The 21,655-nt window shown below is 40.1% G+C and overlaps 1 protein-coding gene across 1 annotated transcript; it reads left to right on the forward strand.

The window, feature by feature from the left end:
- The first annotated feature begins 1 nt into the window (after nucleotide 1).
- TMPRSS2 (transmembrane serine protease 2) lies at nucleotides 2-21,537 on the forward strand. Its single transcript, XM_062000915.1, has 15 exons — nucleotides 2-114; nucleotides 6,419-6,574; nucleotides 7,811-7,881; nucleotides 8,776-8,971; nucleotides 9,282-9,365; nucleotides 10,759-10,878; nucleotides 12,079-12,208; nucleotides 13,309-13,419; nucleotides 14,237-14,280; nucleotides 15,190-15,364; nucleotides 17,118-17,293; nucleotides 18,300-18,395; nucleotides 19,287-19,429; nucleotides 19,957-20,109; nucleotides 20,301-21,537. Exons 3-15 carry the CDS (start codon nucleotides 7,867-7,869, stop codon nucleotides 20,310-20,312), a joined length of 1,455 nt encoding a protein of 484 aa, XP_061856899.1. The 5' UTR covers nucleotides 2-114; nucleotides 6,419-6,574; nucleotides 7,811-7,866; the 3' UTR covers nucleotides 20,313-21,537.
- The last annotated feature ends 118 nt before the right edge of the window (nucleotides 21,538-21,655 follow it).

Below are 21,655 nucleotides of genomic sequence, written 5' to 3' on the forward strand. Positions count from 1 at the left end.
CTCTCCCGCTGCTCCCCCCGCCGGCTAACTCCGCCCCGGCCGCAGCGGCTGTTCCCAGCTCGGTGTGCCGCCTTCCCTCCCGTCCCGTCGTCTCTCCGGCGGGGGTAGCCCCAGGTAAGCGCGGCGCTCCCCGCCGCGGCCCCTTCGCCCCGCGCGGGCTATTCTCCGAGGCGAGCGGAGCCACCTCTGGGGCCAGGGGTCGCGCCTGTGGTTTCTGGCTTTTAGTTAAGGAGCTTTGGCTTTGCTTGGGAGGAGTAGTGCGGAGCGACTCCGGGGGCAGCTGAAAACCTCCGTCCCGCGGGCGCCGGGGAGTCGGCGCGGTGCCCGGAGCGGACAGCCCTGGGGGTGCTGCCTTTTCTCTTGAGAGCGAGAAAAGGAGGTGCCGGCTGATAAAATCGAGTGGGGATGTAAGCTCACCTCTCTCAGCCATGTCTCCCTCTGCTTTACCTGGCTCCCCACTTTCCACAACCAGTTTCTCTCCTGGTAGTTGCAAGGCGAAAAAGTTGCGCTCCGCGGCGGGGAGATGGGTAAGGCAAGAGGCAAAGCAAGGCAGGAGCTGAAACTAGCTTACAAGGGGGTGAATGGGTGTTGTGAAGTGAATAACGCGATCTGGCGAGGTACAGGAGGAAAGGTGACGCCAACGCTGCCCTACCTCGTTCTTCTCGAGGTGGAGGTTGTCCGTTTCTTGCCGTTGTGATAAAGAGAGACGAGATGGGGTGAGTTTAGGTAGGATTTTCAAGGTCACGGAGTGAGTAGACTCTGGACATGAATAAACTAAACCATCGTCTAGTTCTGGGGCCTCTTCATTGTTTATTAACGTTACTGCAGCTTTGGTTTCTCACAAAAGTGCAGATTTCTGGTTACAGTTGTCACAGCTCGTCAAGTAATTTTGGAAGAATAACTTTTAATAAGTGCCTTTCCACAGGAGCCATATCATTGGAACTTTTGTGCCAAAGCTTTGAATGCTGAAACCAACCCCCCCCGCTCTGTGCCTCCCCTCAGGTGGCTTTACTGATGATTAAATCTTACCTGGCTTTCAAATTTGACCTCGCGTTTCTGAGTGGGTGTTGGTGGATTTAAGGGACCATTCTCACGTTTGTCTGAAGTATCCGTATTTGCCCCGAGTAAAGTGACACTAATGCTTTCAGTGCTTTAGAGCCAAAGGAAGCAGCTTCACACCTGAAGGATAATTTACATCCACTAAGGTAGTATTAGGCAGGGAAAGAGATGGAGATTATGTGTGGCGAGTCAGCGAAACTCGGAAATTATAGCAGGTGTATGGGTAGGCAGTTACCTTCCTACAATGTAAACGTAAAGTTGAAAGACAGGTGGACTAAGATAAAATTTATGACAAAGTAGGATTTAAAATGGCTTGCTTCCTTTTGTTTTAGAATTGTTAAAAATTATACTGATACATAGGAAAATCAGCCTAGAGTAAATCTGTCATGGCAGTGTAGCCTGAATATGGAAAGAAGTTGAAACTATGTTCCTGGATGTTGACGGAAAAACAAAGCAAAACAGTCTTCCAGGACGTTGGTCAAAATATTTCTCTCAGGAATTGACACTCCTGAAGATACGGACTTGTCCTCTTGTGTTAGTCAAAGGTCAATCCACACTGAGTAGTTTCAGTACTGCGATGGTAACTCACCTGTGTCCATACTTCTGCATACTTCTCCCATGTCTTTAAAGCTTGGATTCCTAAACCTGTTGCTGGCAATAGGAGCCTGCCCGTGGAGTGAATTCAGACCTCCTGCCAGCAGGCTTACTTTTCTATTTGCCCTAGACCCCTTGGAAGTGGTTTACAGTTCCTTAGGATCTGTAGTTCACAGGTTGAAAGCAGCTGACGTGGACAAATATCTAAGTAAGCCTGATATGTTAAACATTGCTAGTTTTTGTTTTTCTGTGGGGTGAGTACCTACTGGTACCATATTCATGCAGTATTTATTTGCAACTTGGATATGAAAAACAAGTGTTCTTGAGAGCTTTTTTTTCTCTTGCCTAAGTCTTTCAGTGCCATGGAGAGAGGTTTGAATTTTACTACTAGAAATTGAGGTTATTTGCTTCTGCCATGAAAGGAGAAAAGCAGAGGCAGAACCAGAGATGTAGTATAGGGGAAGAAAACATCCAAAGGCCAGGCTGGCTGTTGCTGCAATAATGTGATGCAGCAACAATGTGTTTTGTGTGCATGAGGTGGGGAGTGCTGTAAGCAATGGCTGTCTCTGCAGTTGTTACCTGCCCAATTGGTCTGTCTCCTACTATGCCAGCAAATCTGGTTCTTCTGGGCTCTTGGACCTTTCTATTTCAGAAATGGGGTTTTTTTTGAGGGTTGCAGCTTCTGGCACTCATCATCCATTCAGCAAAGCAGTAGCTTTTCAGCCTTCTTTCCTACTCCTCTGTCCAACCAAAGACATGTGATGTACATGTGACGGGCTGAGTTTCACGGTAATTTGTCTTCAGAGAAAGACAAATGGATGATTACTTGTAATATGAATACATAATTGCATAACTGTTTAAAATGAGACTGCTGCGCTCAGAGCTTTTTAATGCCTTTTTTTTTGCATGTGAAATTTATATTAATTTTTGTTTTGCTGGCCTTGGGAATACTGTTGTGGATTTTATTTGAGCTACTAGGTAGTGCTTATCAAGAGGCACTGATTTTGACTTTTGTTGATAAGTAGTTCTACAGTTTAATGGTATTTCAGGAACTAATCTAGACTAGGTTCAAAGCTGTTTCTTAAGAGATCTAAGAATGCCAAGGCTCTATGTCAACTTTTCATATAAATGTTTGCATAGTCTCATATAGTTCTCTGCAATGTTACTGCATAGATACACTGACTAGTGCTTACCCCTATAAAGAAGGTTAGCCTAAAGGCCAAGACACCAGGAGAACATGATTTTGATGACTTTGAGACATTCAGTTGCTTATTGATTTGTCTTTGAACTCTACCAGAGGATAATTTTTACCCTGTGGAGTAAATTACATTGACCTTTTTAATCATCACAATAAAAATATTCAGTGCTACTTCCTGAAGAAGTTTCAAGGACATTTTGTTAATGGAGTGAGATGAAAATTCTTATTTAGTTTCTTTCTTTTTTCATACATAATTGGATTTTTTTTTTTAACCTTCTATATGTAATTTGCAAGTCGTGGTAATTTTTAATGCTCCTTGTTAAACAGGAATCTTGGCCACGTTTCATTTCTCTTGTGCAGATAGCAGAAGCAAGAATCACACAGCCTGTGTAAAGATCATGTAAATGAATTTAGAATCACCTCTTTGCTTGTTTTCTCTCTCTCTTTTTTTTCTTCCTTATTGCCTCTTCCCGCTTTGCTCCCCACCCCTTACATCCTGGTTACATAGTGTTTAAGGTTGTGCTACCGAAACTTCTAAGGTGGTCATAAAACAATTGGGAATAAAAAAAATATGAAACCATAATTCCTTTCTAACGTCATCAACAAAGATAATAATTTCTTGGCTTACCCCTTTCTTTAAGGTTGAGCTTTGCACTGAATTTACTCCTTTGCTGCCTTAATGAGTTTTGCTGATTTGTTCATTCATTTTCCCGTGCTGTATTTGTTTACCTGAATAAAGGGAACTGCTATTTTTTTTGATGTAACACGGTGTTTGTTAGTGTTCATACAGAGTGTTTGGATGCTTTTATGCTTCCTCCTTTTAGCAGCTGGACTTGACTTCATACATTTGTCTTTTTACTCTTCTGTCCTCTCCCTTCTTCCTTGTTTGCATGCAGTTGCTTTTACATAGGTCTAACCATGAAGTTTCAGTTTTTCTGTTGTTTTTTCCATAGAGCTTAGCAAACAGCTCATGGTGTTTCTATTTCAAAGAATAGGACAAAATATTTACTGAAGTAATATATAAATGCAGGAAGTATACTGTGGCCAATATAACTGACTTCATTGGCCAAGTCCAATTCATGGTGTTCTATTAGGATATCTGAAGGTAATTATTCTACTCTATTGACTTAGGTGTCCAGGCTTGTAGACAATATTTATTGATCTCTGTATAAAAGCTTGTGAAAATGAATATAGCTAGTGGTACTCGTGAAAGTCTCCGCTTCCAGAGCATGGTACTCAATTAACAGTTACGACATGTTGGGTACTAAGGAAGTACCACTATTATATCTCTCATAGAAAACTAGAGTAGAAGCGAGCAAAAGACCCCACAGAATCATGGTTAAATATTTAGGGTTTCTTTGCATTTTGTTTTTTCTATTGTCTTTTGGAGGTGTTGACTCCTGACTAGTGAAGGACACTCAGTACAAAGGAGTGATGATCTGATGCTGCTGTAAGCAGGCAAATGGGGTGGCTTACCTTTGTCCAGCAGTTGTGAGGTGAGAGGCTTAGGGGGATCATAGAATCATAGAATGATTGGGGTTAGAAGGGATCTCTAGAGACCATCCAGAGGTCTGCTGGATGCTAAAGCAGGGGCGTCATGCAGGAGTGTGTCCAGAAGGGCTTTGAAAACCTCCAGAGAAGGAGACTCCACTCCCTGGGCAGCCTGTGCCAGGGCTCCCTTACTCTCACAGGAAAGAAGCTTTTCCTTGTGTTTAAGTGGAACTTTTTTGTATTCAAGCTTATGGCCATTACCCTTTATCCTGTCACTGGACACTACAGAAAAAAGAATCTTCTCATCCTCCTGACACCTACCCTTTAGGTACTTATAAGTGTTGATGAAGCCTGCCCTGAATCTTCTCAGGATGTGGCAGTGAGGAGCACTTACAGCTGAGCAGCACCACTCTGTGCATGGTGCCTTTCTGGATCAGAGAACAGAGTGACTGTCACCATGGTAGGGAAGAGGAGCAGCCTTTGGAAAATCAATAGTCTAGGAAGCCTATATTCAATTAAGGAGTAGTTTATCAAATACAGACCAACTGTACTGCAACTTTTGCTTAAATATGAAGAACTGATTTGCAGAAATTGATTCAATTTGTTGTTAATCTAATATTTCAGTTTTTTAATTGTTGTTTGGGTGTTCTTTTTCATTCTGACAACTTTTGTTGGAAAAAATGATGTATTTTTTCAGTCTTTTTTTCAAAACATTAGTTCTAACATTCCTTTCCATGCAAGACGAATGTATTTCAAATAATACCTGCAAATAATGAGGCAGTACATTTCATTGCATTCATCAGTATACCATGTCAGTGATGACTATGTGTTTTATACTCTTATTATCACTTAGAAGCAGTACCCTTATTTCTTTATGTGAAAAGTTATGAAATATAAGCACACTCAATTTTGGAACTTCTGTGTTGCTGGAGGTCTGAATGCTGTCTCTGCTCCATCCATACTGGAGTAAACTGGAGTTTTTAAAATTTAAAGGCTTAACTGCAAATGAGTGGCAGATCTCTCTCATTCTTTGGGTATAATTTTTCCAAAGCCAGAAAGTGTTAGCAAGCTAACCTACAAGGCTCTGGCTCCCTGGACCCTGTCTCTTGCACACTCAATCCTGCTGCAGGGGTGAGCTCCAGCGCTGTTTCCTTTCCCCAGGACCTCTGTACACTTTAACTCCACCAGCTCAGTTTAAAGAACTCTTAAGGTGTGTTTCTTCAGGTGTAGTGTTTCCCAGTAAAGTCCTGTTATAGGTGGACAGCCGTCAGGAGGAGTGACTGGCAGTGGGAGGGAAGGATAGGTGTACGTTCTCCCTGAGCTCTTTTGTGCCAGAGTGGGTTTATCATACTTTTGTATGGGATCTATTTAAATGTCTGATGAGTGAGGTGAGTTAGAGGCCAAGGTATTTGGTGGAGGCAAAACCGACCAATCTCTTCTAGCTCTGTAGTTGTTGTCATGAGAAGTATTTGACACTCAGTTTGTTTCTTCGTGACCCAGCTTCCTTATCTGTGGAAATTGTTGCCGTTCTCTTGATGCATTTGTAAACATTTTGAGGTGTGGATGTTTAAGAAAACTAAATTATAACATCATTTGTTGCTACACATCGATTTCTGCCTTAAATGTTTGCAAACTGATGGGAGCCCACCGGTTTCAGTTTAGTCTGTTTCTAATGCCCTGGCAAATGTGTGTATGTAATACCACAGAAATCTATATGTATCTATGACTTTCCTGTGTTTTGTGTTGTGATAACGGAAAACTGTTATTAATCAGAAACTGGATGGAAAATAGATTAACAAGAACTGAATTGGGAGTGATGGTTGAAAGATAATTAAGCAATACAGATATATTTTTCCCTCAATTAGTTTTAAAAAAACTCCAAACAACCAATAACCGACTCCCCCCAAAAAAGTGTGGAAAGCTGTCATCTGCCAATTTGCAAACCCTTTTAAATGATAATGTAAAAAATATTTTCATTTTTCTTTGGTCATAGTACCTCAGAATCACTATCTAGTATTCTTCTATCTGCTGTCACTAAACTTCCTTATCTTTTTTTTTTTCCCCTCCTTTACACAGAACAAGGAACAAAAGTATCATCCTAGGGCTTGTTATTTATTCTTTAAGTCTGGGCAGAGCTACACTCCCCGACTCTGCTGTGAAGAGCTGATTAAGAATGGATGCAACATAAAGCAGAAGTCCTGAAGCCTTAGTCACCAATCTGATGGATTTATTGTAAGTAGGAGTAAGACTTGTTTTTCACCTGTCTGCTATGCAAATAAGAGTTCAGCAGTGTGTTATTATTTACTTTTTCTTTGCCAGCTTTAATATGTAAATACCAGAATCAGCCTCCTGAACTGTCACAAAACGTTGGCAGGCTTGGGGTGCCAAGCTGTGGTTGAAACATGCTTCAAAGATACTTGCAGTATGGTTTGGAGTGAGATGACACTTTGGTATAGGTTTTGAAAAATTACTTTATACTTGAGGCTAAATTATGCTGTGTTTTAATGCAACTGTTCTTTATAGTCATGGCTTTCAACAAAGGTCATAACAGTGAGTCTGTGTGCAGAGTACTGCTCTGCAAGCTAGAGGAAGGTATTTCTCAGTGCATTACTTAGGCACTTCATAGGCTTCTCTTCATGTAGAGTAACATTACGAGAGAACTCAACAGGTTAAATGATTTGTTAAAATTATTGTTTATAACTGGCTATTTTAGAACTGTGGCAGCACACATTCAGTTGTTTCTTGTGTCTTTGCTAATCTGTGGTTTTACTTAATGTTAATATTTAACTTCAAAATAAACTGCTATATGCTTGAAACAGTGGATGTAGCTCCTCTCTGTTACTCGATTTGAAAAACTTCCATTTTGGTATTGCATATCATTTCTCTGTTGTGCTTCTTTCCATAATTTTGGTGTGGCAGCTCCAACACACAACAAAGAAAACAACTGTTTGCAATGTGGAAAAGCAAAAAAAGACGTGGCTTGTGGGGCTGTTAGGCATGGCATTGTCAAATGAGTTAGCTGAATTTGTATTTCCCAATGCTTTGTTCGTGTTCTCGTTTCTGTGTCATAAACCTCAGAGTGATACATGAGTAAGTGTTGAGAGAGACAGGAGGACCTGAACTTGGTACTGACACCGTGTGGGTTGTTGCCAGGATATTCTTTAACTCTTGGTCTGTCAGCGAGAGTGAGCACTAACTTAATCTTCTTGGTTTGTGTGGCGCTCGTGTTAATGAATAGTTGCCACTGTATAATGCTCAAGGTTGTATTGAGAGGCTATGGAGATCTGATTTCATGCTGCACCTTAATTTGTACCCTGTCTTCAAATACTTCCGTTTATTTTTCCGCCTCCTGCCAGGCTTGGTGTTTTTCCAAAGGAAAAAAAAAAAGACAAAAAAGGTGGACAAAGGTTCTGGTTATGATGGTTGTTTTTTGTTTTATTTTGTTTTCTTCTTCTTTTTCTAACATAGGTTCACTCTTTACTTCCAAACACTTGAATTGTTTCTGTACTGCTGACAAAGGAAAGATGACCTCTACTGTAGTAAGTAAACAGAATATTAAAAAATATTCCTCAATGGATTTTTTTTTTTATGGGCTTTTATTTCTTCAAAAGTAACAGCCTGTCAAGTGATGTCTTGATTAACAAGTCCTTTAAAATATAGAATATTTCTTGTGTTTTCTCCAAAAGGGGAAAGATATACTGAGAGGCAGATGTAAGAGGCTTGAATTAACAAGCATTTCAAGTGCTCAGATAGTCCTGGGAGAGATTTATGCTTTTAAAGCTTTTTTGGAGTGATAGACTGGAATGGCTTTTAATTAGTGCTTAAAGCTCTTCCAGGATAAAAGTTCCAGAAACTGTTAAAGGCCTGTGCATTTGAAGTAGCAGCTTAGGTATACCTGATGTTGTCACAGGACAAAATTGGGCAGTGAGTGTTTATCCTAGACCGAGACAACTGTACACACAAAGGCTGTTACTTGCCAGAGTTTCTTTCAATGATGATACTTCCTAAAACTATCCTTACTGCTTATTTCTACCCTGTCAGATGTTTGAGTGCAATGGCTTGTGTGGCCAGCTGGAGGGCTAGGTTCAAGAATCCTTCTTGGGTTTAGTTGCTTTGGATCAGGAAACTGACCTCTTCATATGCTTTCTAGCCTACCTCTCATGTTTATTATTCAAGGTGCAAAGTGTCAGACATGTATAATAATACATGAAAAATAAATGATATTCATAATTTATATAACTGGATATAATAATTGAAAACCAAATCAGAGTCACTAGTCTGTGTGTGCATGCAGGGTGTATTTCTGTGTGAGCAGAATTGCTTGTTAGGGTTCTGAATGTAAACATCACCTGAAACTTATTTTGTCCTAATTGCAGTCTTGTCTCTTGTTGTCCATCTTTTCCTGTTTCCTTCACCTCAACTTTATCATTTAGGGTCCACCGCCATACTATGAAAATTCTGGCTTTCAGCCAGAAAATGTCTATTCTGCCAGGCAGCCTGTAGGTGCTAACCCATACGCACAGTACTACTCAACAAGTGCTCCCTCAGTGCCAAGCTATGTCCCAAGGGTGGATACCCGTCAGTCCACTAGGCCAGTAGCACCTTCACCCGTGAGAACACGTGCATCAAGTAAGTTTTGTTGGGATTTCTTCCAGTTTTAGACCTAAGGTCTTCCAAATTAAGAGAAATAAAAGGGATGTTCCCTTCCAACTTCTCTATTGAAGGAGCCACCTCCACACAGACAAAGAAGGAATAGCTACCTGGGATGCTAGTGTAATGGAACAGGAACCTGGACATTTTGGAGGAAGGGTGGTAGAGAGGAGAAGAATCTGTCTGGCAAAAAATGTCTGGTTTTATTTCCCAGGGAAATAGGTAGTGCTGGTGGGTGGAAATTATGTTATTTGTGAACCTAATTTATCTTTTTCTACCTTATTTTCAGATGTAAAGAAAATCTTAATCATTATAATATCCATTTTAATAGTAATTTGTTGTGCAATTGCTGCTTTCTTCATCTGGTATTTTGGTAAGAAATTTTTTTTGGTTCTGAAAGAAAAGATATATTAAACTTTTAAGATTAGAAATATACATTCTTACTTCCGTTTTATGCTGAATTAAGGACAGGAAGTTCTTTGCTACCTGTCCCCTGAGAGATGAACTAATGTTGCTTCTAAATGGCTCCATTTTGTTTGTGTGAGGTTTTTGTATTTATTTATTTTTCCTCTCTTTTTAATGGACAATGCTGCAGTCACTTTCCTTTCCCTTCATGAAGGAAATACAATTTTGATGTTAAGTCATGTCATTAGCTTTGTGACTCTTCTGGAGGAGCTTATTCATGTGACTTCTCTGGAAAGCTTTCAGCTATCTAGCAAAAGGTGTTGCTGTAGAGCTGTACTGCACTGTAGCTGTTAGTAAAGAGTAGTTTGACTTCTTGCAAGGGTTTTTGCACTGGTGGAATAGCTGGAGCATGACTATGCACAGCCAACACATTATGAGGTGCATTTCATCAAAGAAGTCACTGATGTATATCCTTTCTGAAATGGAACTTTCTTCCAAATTGGAACTTCACTTAATTTCAGCTGAAGGAAGGCAACTGAAGTAAATTTTTACAACTTACCTGCAAGAGTGTAAATGTTCAAGGTATGTTTTTTTTTGGTGAAATGACATCTCCCTTGGAGCAGAAGTAATTCACATCTGTATATTTGTTTCTGTGAGGCTTTTGCTTTCAAACTGTGTTAACTTTGTGTGAGCCCAGCCTGTCTTGCCACTGTAAGCCATACCACAGATGATACGTTTGCCTTGGAAGTCATCCCCAAGCAGGATGACAGAGCTTTGAAGCTGAACTAGAGCAATTCTGTTCAGATTAGGTGAAGTTTGTGATGTGCTGTCTTAATTTTGTTTTCAATGAAGGCCAGTTTTCAAAGGAAACTAGAAAACAGTTTTCTGTGGTTTTAGGAGCCTCTCTGTTCTATGCAGTAAAAGAAAGGAAAAGAGAAGGGACCTAATTTGAAACTTTTATAATGACACATTGTGTTCTTATTGTGTGGGTGTTTTTTTTAATCTCACTTCAGTTTATACAGACTGAATGTAATCTTGTTTTAAGTGGCAGCAAAACCAAAAGTGTTGTGCTTTGTCAGTGTAAGGCTGTTTCCTTTTAGACAACTTAATGGTGCTTGCTTATTCAGGGGAGGTGGTGGACAAAATCCAATCAGCTGCATCAGTGATTTAATCTGACCTGTGACGTGAAGGACACAGCAATACATTTTCTGTTGTGTCAGGCTGGGTCTCTTCCCATCTCTGGCTTTAAGAGCTCATTGTTATGTTTTGATCCATCAAAGTGAAGTTCTCCTTAAGATGAGAGTTCACAGTAGTCTCCTGAAGAAAAGCTGATGTTTGTCCATGTTTCTCTCTTCCTGAAGTACAGAGTGGTTGTCTCAACTCCTTAATAGAGTGTGGATCTTCAGGAGTATGTGTGACAGCCTCGCAGTGGTGTGATGGAGTGAATGACTGCCCCAATGGGGAAGATGAAACCCGGTGTGGTGAGTACCAAAAACCATTTTAGCTTAAGTTATACCTCTAAAATGTTTTAGGATGTTTGAGCACTTTGAAGCATATAACCTAGAGATTCAATTTGTTTCCAGTCCAATTAAAAATCAGTTTTTAAAATATTACTTTTTAATTCGAATAAGGTTAGTGCAAAACTGAATGTAATATTGTTTCTGAAAAGAACAATCATCATTGGTTTCTTAGTAGAACCTGAAGTGATAACTTAAATGTAGTGAGGTTCAGTCAAGCTTGTCTCTTTCCACATATTTCACATTCCTCATTCTCCCAATAATGCTTCAAATACTTCATAACTCCTTTGTGTAACAAAACCTGATTTGATCAGTGTTTTCAACTGAAAAGAGGCCAAGGGAAGCTTTAGTGCAGAGCTGGAAGTAAAAGGCAGAAACATCAACAATTTGTCAGTTCCAAAGGTGTGGCATCTTGTTTCTAACATCTGTGTTGTGCTGGTGCCACTCTTGAAAGCTCTTGTTTGTGCTCTTTGGGAATCTTTATTCCGCACATGCCTCATGCAGGATTAGTATTTACTGGCATATGCTCAAAAGCTGTTCCTCTCCATTTGGTTGAATAATGGGTGTTTGGAGAAGCTTGTTCAATCTGTTGTTTTGCTTGAACTATTTTTAATATTAAATTCTTGTGCAAATAAGTAGCATAATGTGGTATGGAATGTCAGACCTAATTGCTTTTTGTTACATTCTTGCTCTACAAGTGCTTCTCTGAAGAAATTTGATATATTAAGGTATAAAATGTATTACAATAGGTTCCGTTTTATTTATACATGATATATGATATACTGAGAAACATATGATTGCGTAGATAAAATATAAGAAAAGTTTGGATGTTGCAGTCTTTTGTTAGTGGCAGAATTTGAACAAGAATTTTGGGCATTAAAGCTGAAATAAAAAGATGAACGCTATCTTTATACACTCACATTTTTAAACCGGTAATTGTTTTGAGTTGCCTTACATAGAAATATTACAATGACTTATTTCTTCTGTGTACTTGATGTTTACTAATAATTTGAGTAGAAGTCAGCATTAAACTAACACCAGTTTATACATACAAGCAAATATTATGGGTAACAATACTTTTCAGTACAGCAAGAGCAGTAACATAGCATGTGGTGTTCTTGTTTTCTCTCTTTTTTTTTTCTTCCCTTCTTCCTTTTCTGGCAGTTAGACTTTTTGGACCAAACTTTACCCTGGAAGTTTATTCACCTGTCAGTAAATCCTGGTATCCTGTTTGTCAAGATGACTGGAATGATGATTATGGGAAGATTGCCTGTAAAGACATGGGCTACAGTGTGTAAGTCTAACCTTTGTCAACCTTTGCACATACCTAGAAAGGTTAAAGTTTCCCTCTTGCTATTTTTAACCGTATATATCTGAAACAGAGAGCAGTGGCAACCTAGTTCTCATGAACCCAGGTGGGTCTGATTTTTAACAATAGTAGTTGTTATAGAATCAAAATTAAATGTTACTCCAACAAGTAGCTGGATCTGGCATGCACACAGTACTTAGTGGGGTCACTTGTATCCAATACATTCACTTACAACCATCTTCCAGAGCTTTCTTCATGTCTTTGTAGTTGCTCAATAACATTCAGTCTTAACCTGTCATCACCAGTATTATACCGAAAGCCTTGATGTTCTGAGCACACTAGTAACCCTAGCTCATGTGGAACATTGCCGTAAACATTCATGGCCCTGAGTGTTGCCTGTGTTCTCCCCATATAATGCCATAGCCCAAATTCTTCTGCTACTGAAGTACTTGACGTTGCCTCTCTTTGATACAGTTGGCAAATACTGTCTTCTTTTACACGTGGAGGAATGGAGTAAATTTATTGTCCAGGCAGGCAGAACTTGTGTATGCCCATGCTGGGTCATGGCACTCTGACTTCAGATCTCTGGACCAGCAATGATTCTAGCAGCTCCAACTCCAGTAGTTCCGACTTCTGTGAGTCAATGTGGCAGCAACTACGTAGAGCTGGTCCTCAGCTAGAAAGCCTGGTGGAGCAGCAGCACTTGCTACCCTTTTCGTTGTCCCACAGAAATGTGGCTGGCAGGATTTACTGAACCTGAACTTTACTATGCTGTGCACTGGCAGAGGCATCTCTTCATCTTGCCTTGTTTCAGGGGTCTGAAGATTCTTACTGTGCATGAATATTAGATAAAAATATTGTTTTAATCTATCTGTTTGATGTGAAACAGAACTTGACAAAGAATGTTGTTTAAAGAATCTGTCACTGTTCTACATCAACATGGTTCTATGTTTAATCAAAAAAAACCCACAACAAAATGTATTTTTAGTGTTATTCATATCAGAAGCTGTAGCTTGGCGCAGCTTATTGTCACTTGTTTGAAAACTGAAACTATTGGGTTTCCTAATGGACTTTTTGTTTTGCAGAGATACGTATTATTATAGTCGAGGAATAGTAACTGAAGTCAGCTCTAAAATCTACATGAAGATAAACACAAGTGCTGGGAATGCAGACTTGTACAAAAAGCTATATGCCAGGTATCTTGGTTTAATACAAACTTCGTTCCTTTTATCAGGGGTCTTTTTAGCTGTTGTAACAGGTGTGGCTTCTGCCCATAGCATAATGCAAGCACATCTTGTATGAGTGGGGATCATTAAAGGGAAAGAGACTTGTTCTTAATCAGATTGCAGCAATTGCTCTCCCTTCTATCTGAAAACACAGCTGTCACTTTTACATCTTTCCTCTCCTAAAAAAGATGTCCTATCCTCTTCCTTCTATGCTGTCTAGAAGGTGGCCACATCAAAGATAGTTTTCTAGGGCTCTTTGGCCATCTACAGAAGTTTCTGTACAGTGGCAATAGCTGCCAGCTGTAACACATTCACAGCAGCTCGTACAACTTATTTTTTCAGTCACATGAACACATAGCATGCAAAATGGATCTTTTGCTGAGAAAGCATCACTTTTATTCTCATCAACCAATTCTGAAGTGTCTGGTTTCTAAACATGAAGACTACTGTGCCTGCAAAGTTCCTGTGTCTCCTGTGTTAGGTTCTACTTCATAAATCAGCTCAGCTTTTTCTTATGCTGTTCTTCTTACTCCTCTATAGTCTTACAAACCTTTTGTACTGGTGACTGCAGTCTTCCACATGACAGTTTTACTGAATGCAAGAAATGGTAGAGGCCACATGGTTGCTGGTAGGGTAGCTGGAGAGAGTGAAAAAAGGAGGATGATGAAGGTGAAAGGCAGGGCACATAGCTGGAAAGGATAGAAAGAAGATACATGGTAACCTTTGTGCCCACCACTTGCTTCAATGTGTGCCTAAAATTCTGTTGGATGTTTTATTTCTGTTGCAGTGATTCCTGTACATCAGGAAATGTGGTTTCTCTGCGCTGCATAGGTAAGTGATTGTGTTTCTCAGACTTCTGCTTGTTCATGCTTTGAAATGGTCTGACTGGGAGCTCCTTTTGAATTTGCATAAATAATTGCTGTCTTTTGATGGGCAGATGATTTAACTCTGGTTCCCAAGTTTCAAACAGAGCAGTTTAAGGAACAAGGTGAGATTGGAGACAAGGAGGATATTGGATCCCCAGTTGCATTTGTCTTTACTGCCACCAGTTCCTTTAAATGACTTGTCTGTGGTAAAGCTCTGTAGCCCTTCCCAGTAGTCCATGGTGGGGGGCTGTGGTGCATCTGCTCCTCCAGTATGTGGACATTGGGTGAGCAGTGCATGCCAGGCTAAACAGGCCCAGGTCCCATAGCCTTTCCTCATAAGAGAGGTGCTTCAACCCCCTGATCATCTTGGTAGCCCTCTGCCACACTTTCTTCAGAAGTTCCCCGTCTGTCTTAAGCTGGGAAGCCCAGAACTGGACACAATACTCCAGATGTAGCCTCACCAGGGCAGAGTGGAGGGGGAAGATTGAGAATTGGGTAGAGAGGAACCTCATGTGGTTCAACAAGAGCAAGTGCAGAGTCCTGCACCTGGAGAGGAACAACCCCATGCACCAGTACAGGCTGGGGATTGACCTGCTGGAGTGCAGCTCTGCAGAGAGAGACCTGGGAGTTCTGGTTGATAATAAACTAAACATGAGTCAGCAACGTACCTCTATGACCAAGAAGGCCAATGGCATCCTGGGATGCATCAGGAAGAGTGTGGCCAGCAGGTTGAGGGAGGTTCCACCAACAGTGTAGAAGTGAGACATGGTCCACGTTCCCCCTCCACTATTGAAGCCTGAGCTGCAGAAGCCATCTTCAAGCCCAGCTGGCCCTTTAACCTAATGCCTGTGTGTGTGTGTAATTAACTCCTTAGAGTGTGGCTTGTCCACAAAGAGCGTGAGCGCGATGAACAGGATTGTGGGGGGCAGCGTGGCAACACTGGGGCAGTGGCCATGGCAGGTCAGCCTCCACGTGCAGGGCACCCACGTTTGCGGGGGCTCCATCATCACCCCGCAGTGGATCGTCACAGCCGCGCACTGTGTGGAAGGGTGAGTCTCTCCCAGCTTCCCACCTTTAAATGGAATTAAATACCCTTCCTACTCCTCTGCCTTGAATGCAGGTGGTAGGCACAGTATTTTATCTGCATAGCAGTATGGTTTTCAAGTATTATGGGATGTTTTATCCTGGAGGAGACTGGCTGTAAATCACCTGTCTGCTTTCTATAGGCAAGAAATTCTTATTTTACTTCTTAAAGGTGGAAACTAAATTGAGTGGCGGTGTTAGATATAGATATGCACCCAATCAAGGCACCAAACTTAACACCAGACAAAGTTTTAATGAAGATATTGAATTACACAGTGAGGGGGGGAAAAAAATCCTTACCCTTCAAGTATCACACAATTGTAGATACAGTCTCTTTAAAGATGCCCATATTATTTATTTCCTTGTGTCTTCATGCCACAGTGTAGTAAAGCCCAAGTCAGTATTAAACGCCAATGTATATCTGCTTTACGTAGATATTTACAAGTATCTAAATGGCTGATGTCAGGAGGTCGAGACATCACTTTTTTTCTGTCATATCCAGTGACAGGACAAGGGGTAATGGGATGAAGCTGGAACACAAAAAGTTCCATTTAAAAATAAGGAAAAACTATTTCACTGTGAGGGTGAAGGAGCCCTGGCCAAGGCTGCCCAGGGAGAGTGTGGAGTCTCCTTCTCTAGAGGCTTTCAAGAACCACCTAGACACATTCCTGTGTGACCAGATCTAGGTGAACCTGCTTTAGGAGGGGGTTGGACTAGATATCTAAAGGTCTCTTCCAATCCCTACCATTCTGTGATTCTGTATCAACAAGAAAAATAGTTGGTGCTTTGTACATTTTTAAATAATACAGGAGAATTGAAGAGGTTGTCATACCTTGTGTACAGTAGCAGAATATGTTTAAAACATGGCTGCTTCTGTGGGAGGGAAAACATACTAAGCAAAACCTTTGTAACGGTTGGTTGACTGGATCACAGTTTTGAGGCTAAGCCAAGGAAAAATAACTTTGTCCTTAACCTTGAAGAAAGAATGCAAGCGTTTATTTTTATGTGATGATCTTATCCCTCTTTTATTTTCTGATTTGAGCTCTGTAGTATGCAAAACCTTTAGGAATGGCAACCAAGCTGTAGCTTGAAAACTGGTTTTTCAATCATGATTTTTTTTTTTGAGGGAGGATGGCTTACAGGCACTACTGCCTTGGCAGCTCTCATGGAGGGAGGTTTAATACTTGTGGGAAGCTCTCTATTGAGCATTTGTAAACCTCCAAAAATCAAAACCAAATTAGCTTGCCCTGGCATTTTCAAGACATGAACATTTCTTTGCTAGATCGTGTGTTTGTTTTTTACAAATTCTGGCTTCTGCTGCCCTTACATGCTTTGAATTATACACACAAGTCACACCACTAACATGAGACATCTCAGAAATAACCACTTGATCCCTTAGCCATGGAGATCAATAGACTTGAGTGTTGCAGTTCACGCTATCATTTGCCTTGCTGAGTGACTAAGGGAATGGACAGGGATAGATCACCCATTTCAAAGACTTTTTGGAATTATTTATGAAATTTAGAGTCAAGCTTTCCCGAAATTGGTTATCTCGGAATTTGTTTACCTTGTTCTTCAGAAATGGCAGTCAAATACATGTGTGTTCTTGGTCGAGTGTGCATTTGACTGCCATTACTGAAGATAATTTTTTGCAGGTCATAATCTGTAACTTGTTGCCAGAGAAGCAACCTTTCTAACCATTCTGTTTTTCTTCTGTAGACAACTTTCTGAGGCATACAGATGGAGTGTTTATGCTGGGATTCTGAATCAAAATAAGATGGTCCTAGGAAAAGGATACCAAGTGCAACTGGTGATTTCCCATCCAGATTATGATACAGATTCTAAAGACAATGATGTTGCCCTTATGAAATTGGAGACACCGCTGAGTTTTAATGGTACGTGTTCTGCTTTTTTAAGGCAAAAATGCAATGACTACGAGCACATCTTTTACAGCTTCTGAAGTTCATTGAGAAATCCTTGTAGATACTCATGGGAAGAACACAAAATGTAAGTAGAGACACCGTAGACGTGGAGACAGGGTAGGGGTAGAGGTAGAGACAGAGGACACACCTTCTGATTTTCTACGTAGGATTTATTTAAATCTAGTACACTGTCAAGGAGTTTAGGCTCATCTCAGTAATGAACTTCTATCCCAGAAGGATGTATGGTACTTAAGTATTGCCAGTCCTATATGTGCAAATTCAGAATTTGGTGGTGGAGCAGCTGACTAAACCCCAAACCAAATTACATCAAATAACAGTTGAGGGGAAAAAAACCCCACCCCAACCTCAAAATCAAACATTACTAGAAGTTCCTTCCTTAAAAGTAAATGTAGGTAGTTTGTAAGGAAGCAGTAAAAAATAAGAGGACAAACTATTGTTTAAACTTGAGGTGCTTTTTATGGACAGTGCATCAGTTTAAAGCTACTAGAAGTAATCTGAAGGGTCTCTTCTGCTAAGAGCACAGAGGTTGTCTGTTTACAAGGTTTTTGTTTCACACCTCCCGTATATGGGCATTGAATCCTGCTTACATTGTGGTTATTTTCAGCAGGGTTTAGCAAAGAGAATGCAGAGGTGGTTGTTAGAAACTTTTCTTCTTTTTTTGTGTTCTGCTGATCAGAATAGCTGGTATTAATTGTTCTAGTTAGCCTGATGAGTTAATGTAGAACCAATAACTGTGCTTGTTCCTCATTTTGAGGTGAAGATTAGGTAGCCATTGGGAAAGGGCAGCTGATAAGCTTTCTGCTGCTGCCTACATTGCACAGTATTGCTAATAGGCAAGGAAGATAAAGTACAGAGAAAATTCATGGTGTGTATGTATTTAAGGGGTGGTCATGCTGAGATATTTCATAGGCATTTTTTTGAATTGTGTATGGACATCTATACTGTGTTTGTTTTGTAGATTCTGTACGACCAGTTTGTCTACCTAATCCAGGAATGATGTTCCAGCCTAATGAAGAGTGTTGGATATCTGGGTGGGGAGCAGAGTACCAAGGAGGTAAAGAGTGGCTCTGGAATATTTTGGTCATCAACATAAGCCAGTCCTCTTTGATCTATGAATAACTGATTAGAATCATGGAATCATAGAATTGTTTCAGCTGGAAGAGACCTTTAACATCAAGTCCAGCCTTTACTCTGGCCCTGTTGAGCAATTTGATCCAGATCTGTTGATTTCACCTGTTTCACAGCCTCTAATATTTACACAGGCATTCTGTGTCAAAGAAAGTTGTGATGTGTTGCATTCAGCAGACTGCAGGGGAGCCTCAAATCAATACCATGGTCCAGAAATATTCTCAAGTCTGTGCTCCTGCTAGCAGGGCCCAGTCTCCTGTAACAAGGATAGCTCTATGCCAAGCAAGTCCTCTGTGGATGTGGGAAAGGGCAAGAGCGTGCCCTTCCCACCACCTCAAGCTAAAATAGCAAGATGCAAGCAAATTTATAAGTGAAAACGAAGGGGAAGAAAGGTTTCTTTCTGTATCAGGGAGCAGTTGTAGAGCTGGACCCTGAATATGGGAATTGTTGGCAGCTTGTTCTGGACTATGAAACTCTGGAGAAGTCCTTTTTGGCTCTTGCAGACTTTGTGTGCTTTTAATAGCCCTGTAGATAACACAGTTGATTTGGGGCTGGAGTAGGCAGGTAGGTGCCATGACCTCTCACTTTACAGTATGCTCACAGCAAAGCAGAATAACTTACTGACCTCTTGGAAGGGAGTTTTAATGTCACAGTTGTCTCTGTATGATGGACCATTGCAGCTTCAATATCCCTCCTGATGTTTCTAGTAAGTTTATTTCATCTTGAACAGTACTACCTGCTGGGATTTGTGATAGCAATGTATGACGATGCTTGTTCTAATTTTCTCTTTGTGTTTTTGTACACGTTTCAATTCCAGGTAAAACATCAAATAACTTGAATTATGCCATGGTGCCCTTAATAGAATATTCAACATGTAATTCTGTCTCTATCTATAATGGCATGGTTTTGCCTACAATGATCTGTGCTGGAAAGTTAGTAGGAGGGGTTGATTCCTGTCAGGTAATTATTCTTAATTAACACCTAACAATGATCTAATTATTTTTATTCATCTATTAGTTACAATCAGATCCTATTAAAAAAAAAAAGCGAGCAACATTTTGGTTGGGCCCTGTAGTTTCTTTTGCGTTGTATCCCTTTTGTTTTTGTTTCATCTTCTGAATGGTTGCTAGTTCCAAGTTCTTGCTAAATATCCAGATAGGGTGAGGTAGTCCTTTCAAGGATGTTTTTGTTATCTAGTGCTTGGAAGTGAACAAGTGCTCCTCATAATCATGATGATATTGTAGCATTGTGCTTATGACCAGGAAAGTCAATAATACCTGTCTTATTTAGTGTTTAGGTCAAACAATTTTCATCCCTATTGCAAGCAGTCATCATTTTATATTGTAATTGCCATCACATTTTGGTTTAGTGACTGCCTTAAAAGGCTAGTTAACTTTTTTGAAATGTAACCTATATTCCTGAAGGTGGAACGGATTGTGTATTTTCTGGTGGCCAAGTCACTAATAATATGCTTGTATTTTGTGCAGGGTGACAGTGGAGGTCCACTAGTAACCAAGAAAAACTCCGTGTGGTGGCTGGTTGGAGATACCAGCTGGGGAACTGGCTGTGCTAGTCCCAATAGACCTGGAGTATATGGTAATATGACTGTGTTTACAGATTGGATTTATAAAAATATGCAGGTAAAATATTTTGGTGTTTTAAGTAATTTTAAATGCTCCCCAAAATGCTCCTGAAACTTGATTTTATTTATAAAAATAAGTAAATGTGACTTGTCTGCTAATGAAGCTATTCTATTGACAAGCACTCAAATAACTAAGGCAGTCTGTCATCAATACTTGAGCCTTTGTTTTTTGTTTTGTTTTTTAAACAGGCAAATAGATGATGACCCTATTTGTGCTTCTTGCTGATCGATGTTTCTGAAAACAAGAAAAGATGAAGCCATGAGTTTCTGGGATATTTATTCACTTTGCAGATGATTTTTTTTTCTCCTCTTTGAATTTTCTTTTTAAAAATAACATGAAGGATTGCACACTCGGTTCTGTGCTGGCTACAGTGACTGATCTTAATCAGTGAAGGATTATCACAATGAGCACCTTTCTTCTTGTTGTGCCTGGCAGAAAGTCATTGTCAACTGCTTGCTGAAATGTCTGCCTTTAGTTGAGTAACTTCCACTTGATAATCAGATATAGGCTTATAATGGCATTTTTAATCATAATTTAATTTAAGGTCTTCTTTGTGGGATGCTGAGTCAGTTGGTTTAGTCGTGTTTTAAATTAAATGTTAAGTGATGTGAATGTTGAATCTCTGAGCTGCTGGTTGGCAATTTAAAAAGAAATTAGTGGTTTTTTTGGTATATATGAAGGGATTTTTTTTCATGCACTATGGTAGAGACACAAACAAAAAATACTGTATATTCAGGTAGTTAAAAATCCTCAGGATCTCAACACAGCAAGTCATCCAAGTCAGATTGTTCCAAGTGACACCGATCTGACTGTCTCAGCAGTGAATTAAAAAGTGCTGTTCTGCCTTAAGCTACTCAGAACCCAAAAAGGGCAAAACCTGCCGTCACTCTTGATGTAGGCAATGGAGAAGGATGCTTTGGAGCTGTAGCAGGAAGTATGGAGACGTCCCTGGCTGCACATACGTCACATTGAGGCTTAAACTCTCTCTGCTGGGAAAGGCAAAGGGCAAAGCTTTTCAGTAAGGCTGTGTTGTGACCGATAGGCCTCATTGCAGACATGCAGATGTACAGAGGCTTGGTGTTTTATACAAAGAAACATAAATCTGCGTTTCCGTGTAACCAGGCGAACTACCTCATTTGTTAAATCTGGCTTTTAATTCCTTAGAACTCTCCTTTATGTATTTGCATATATGTTTTAGAAAAAGTGTAATTAATATCAGAGTACCACCTCAACTAGGATTTTGAAAATAATTTGTAATCATAGTATGGAGGATCAAAAAGCCATACCAAGTCATTGTTGTTGAGAAGGACAAATCTTTTGAATGAAATGACTCTACTGGTCTTGTTTTCTCTTTTGGTACTGAAATGCAATTATCTTGCATGTAAACACTGCACCAAATAAATTTCCTTTTTTTTTTTTTACAAAGAGTTGTCCTTAGTAGTGGTTTATATCTGCTTGCTTGGATTCTTTTGGAAGCAGTTCCTGGATTCAGTGTCTGAAGTGCTTCAAGAATCTAATTAAAAAAACCCAAAAAACAACACAC

This window comes from Colius striatus, chromosome 1 (assembly GCF_028858725.1).
Source record: "Colius striatus isolate bColStr4 chromosome 1, bColStr4.1.hap1, whole genome shotgun sequence".
In the NCBI taxonomy this organism is placed as follows: domain Eukaryota; kingdom Metazoa; phylum Chordata; class Aves; order Coliiformes; family Coliidae; genus Colius; species Colius striatus.

Coding starts and splice junctions, on each gene's coding strand:
- TMPRSS2 (XM_062000915.1), top strand. Junction 14,281..15,189: donor GGTTTCTCTGCGCTGCATAG/GTAAGTGATTGT, acceptor TTAACTCCTTAG/AGTGTGGCTTGTCCACAAAG. Junction 15,365..17,117: donor GCCGCGCACTGTGTGGAAGG/GTGAGTCTCTCC, acceptor TTTCTTCTGTAG/ACAACTTTCTGAGGCATACA.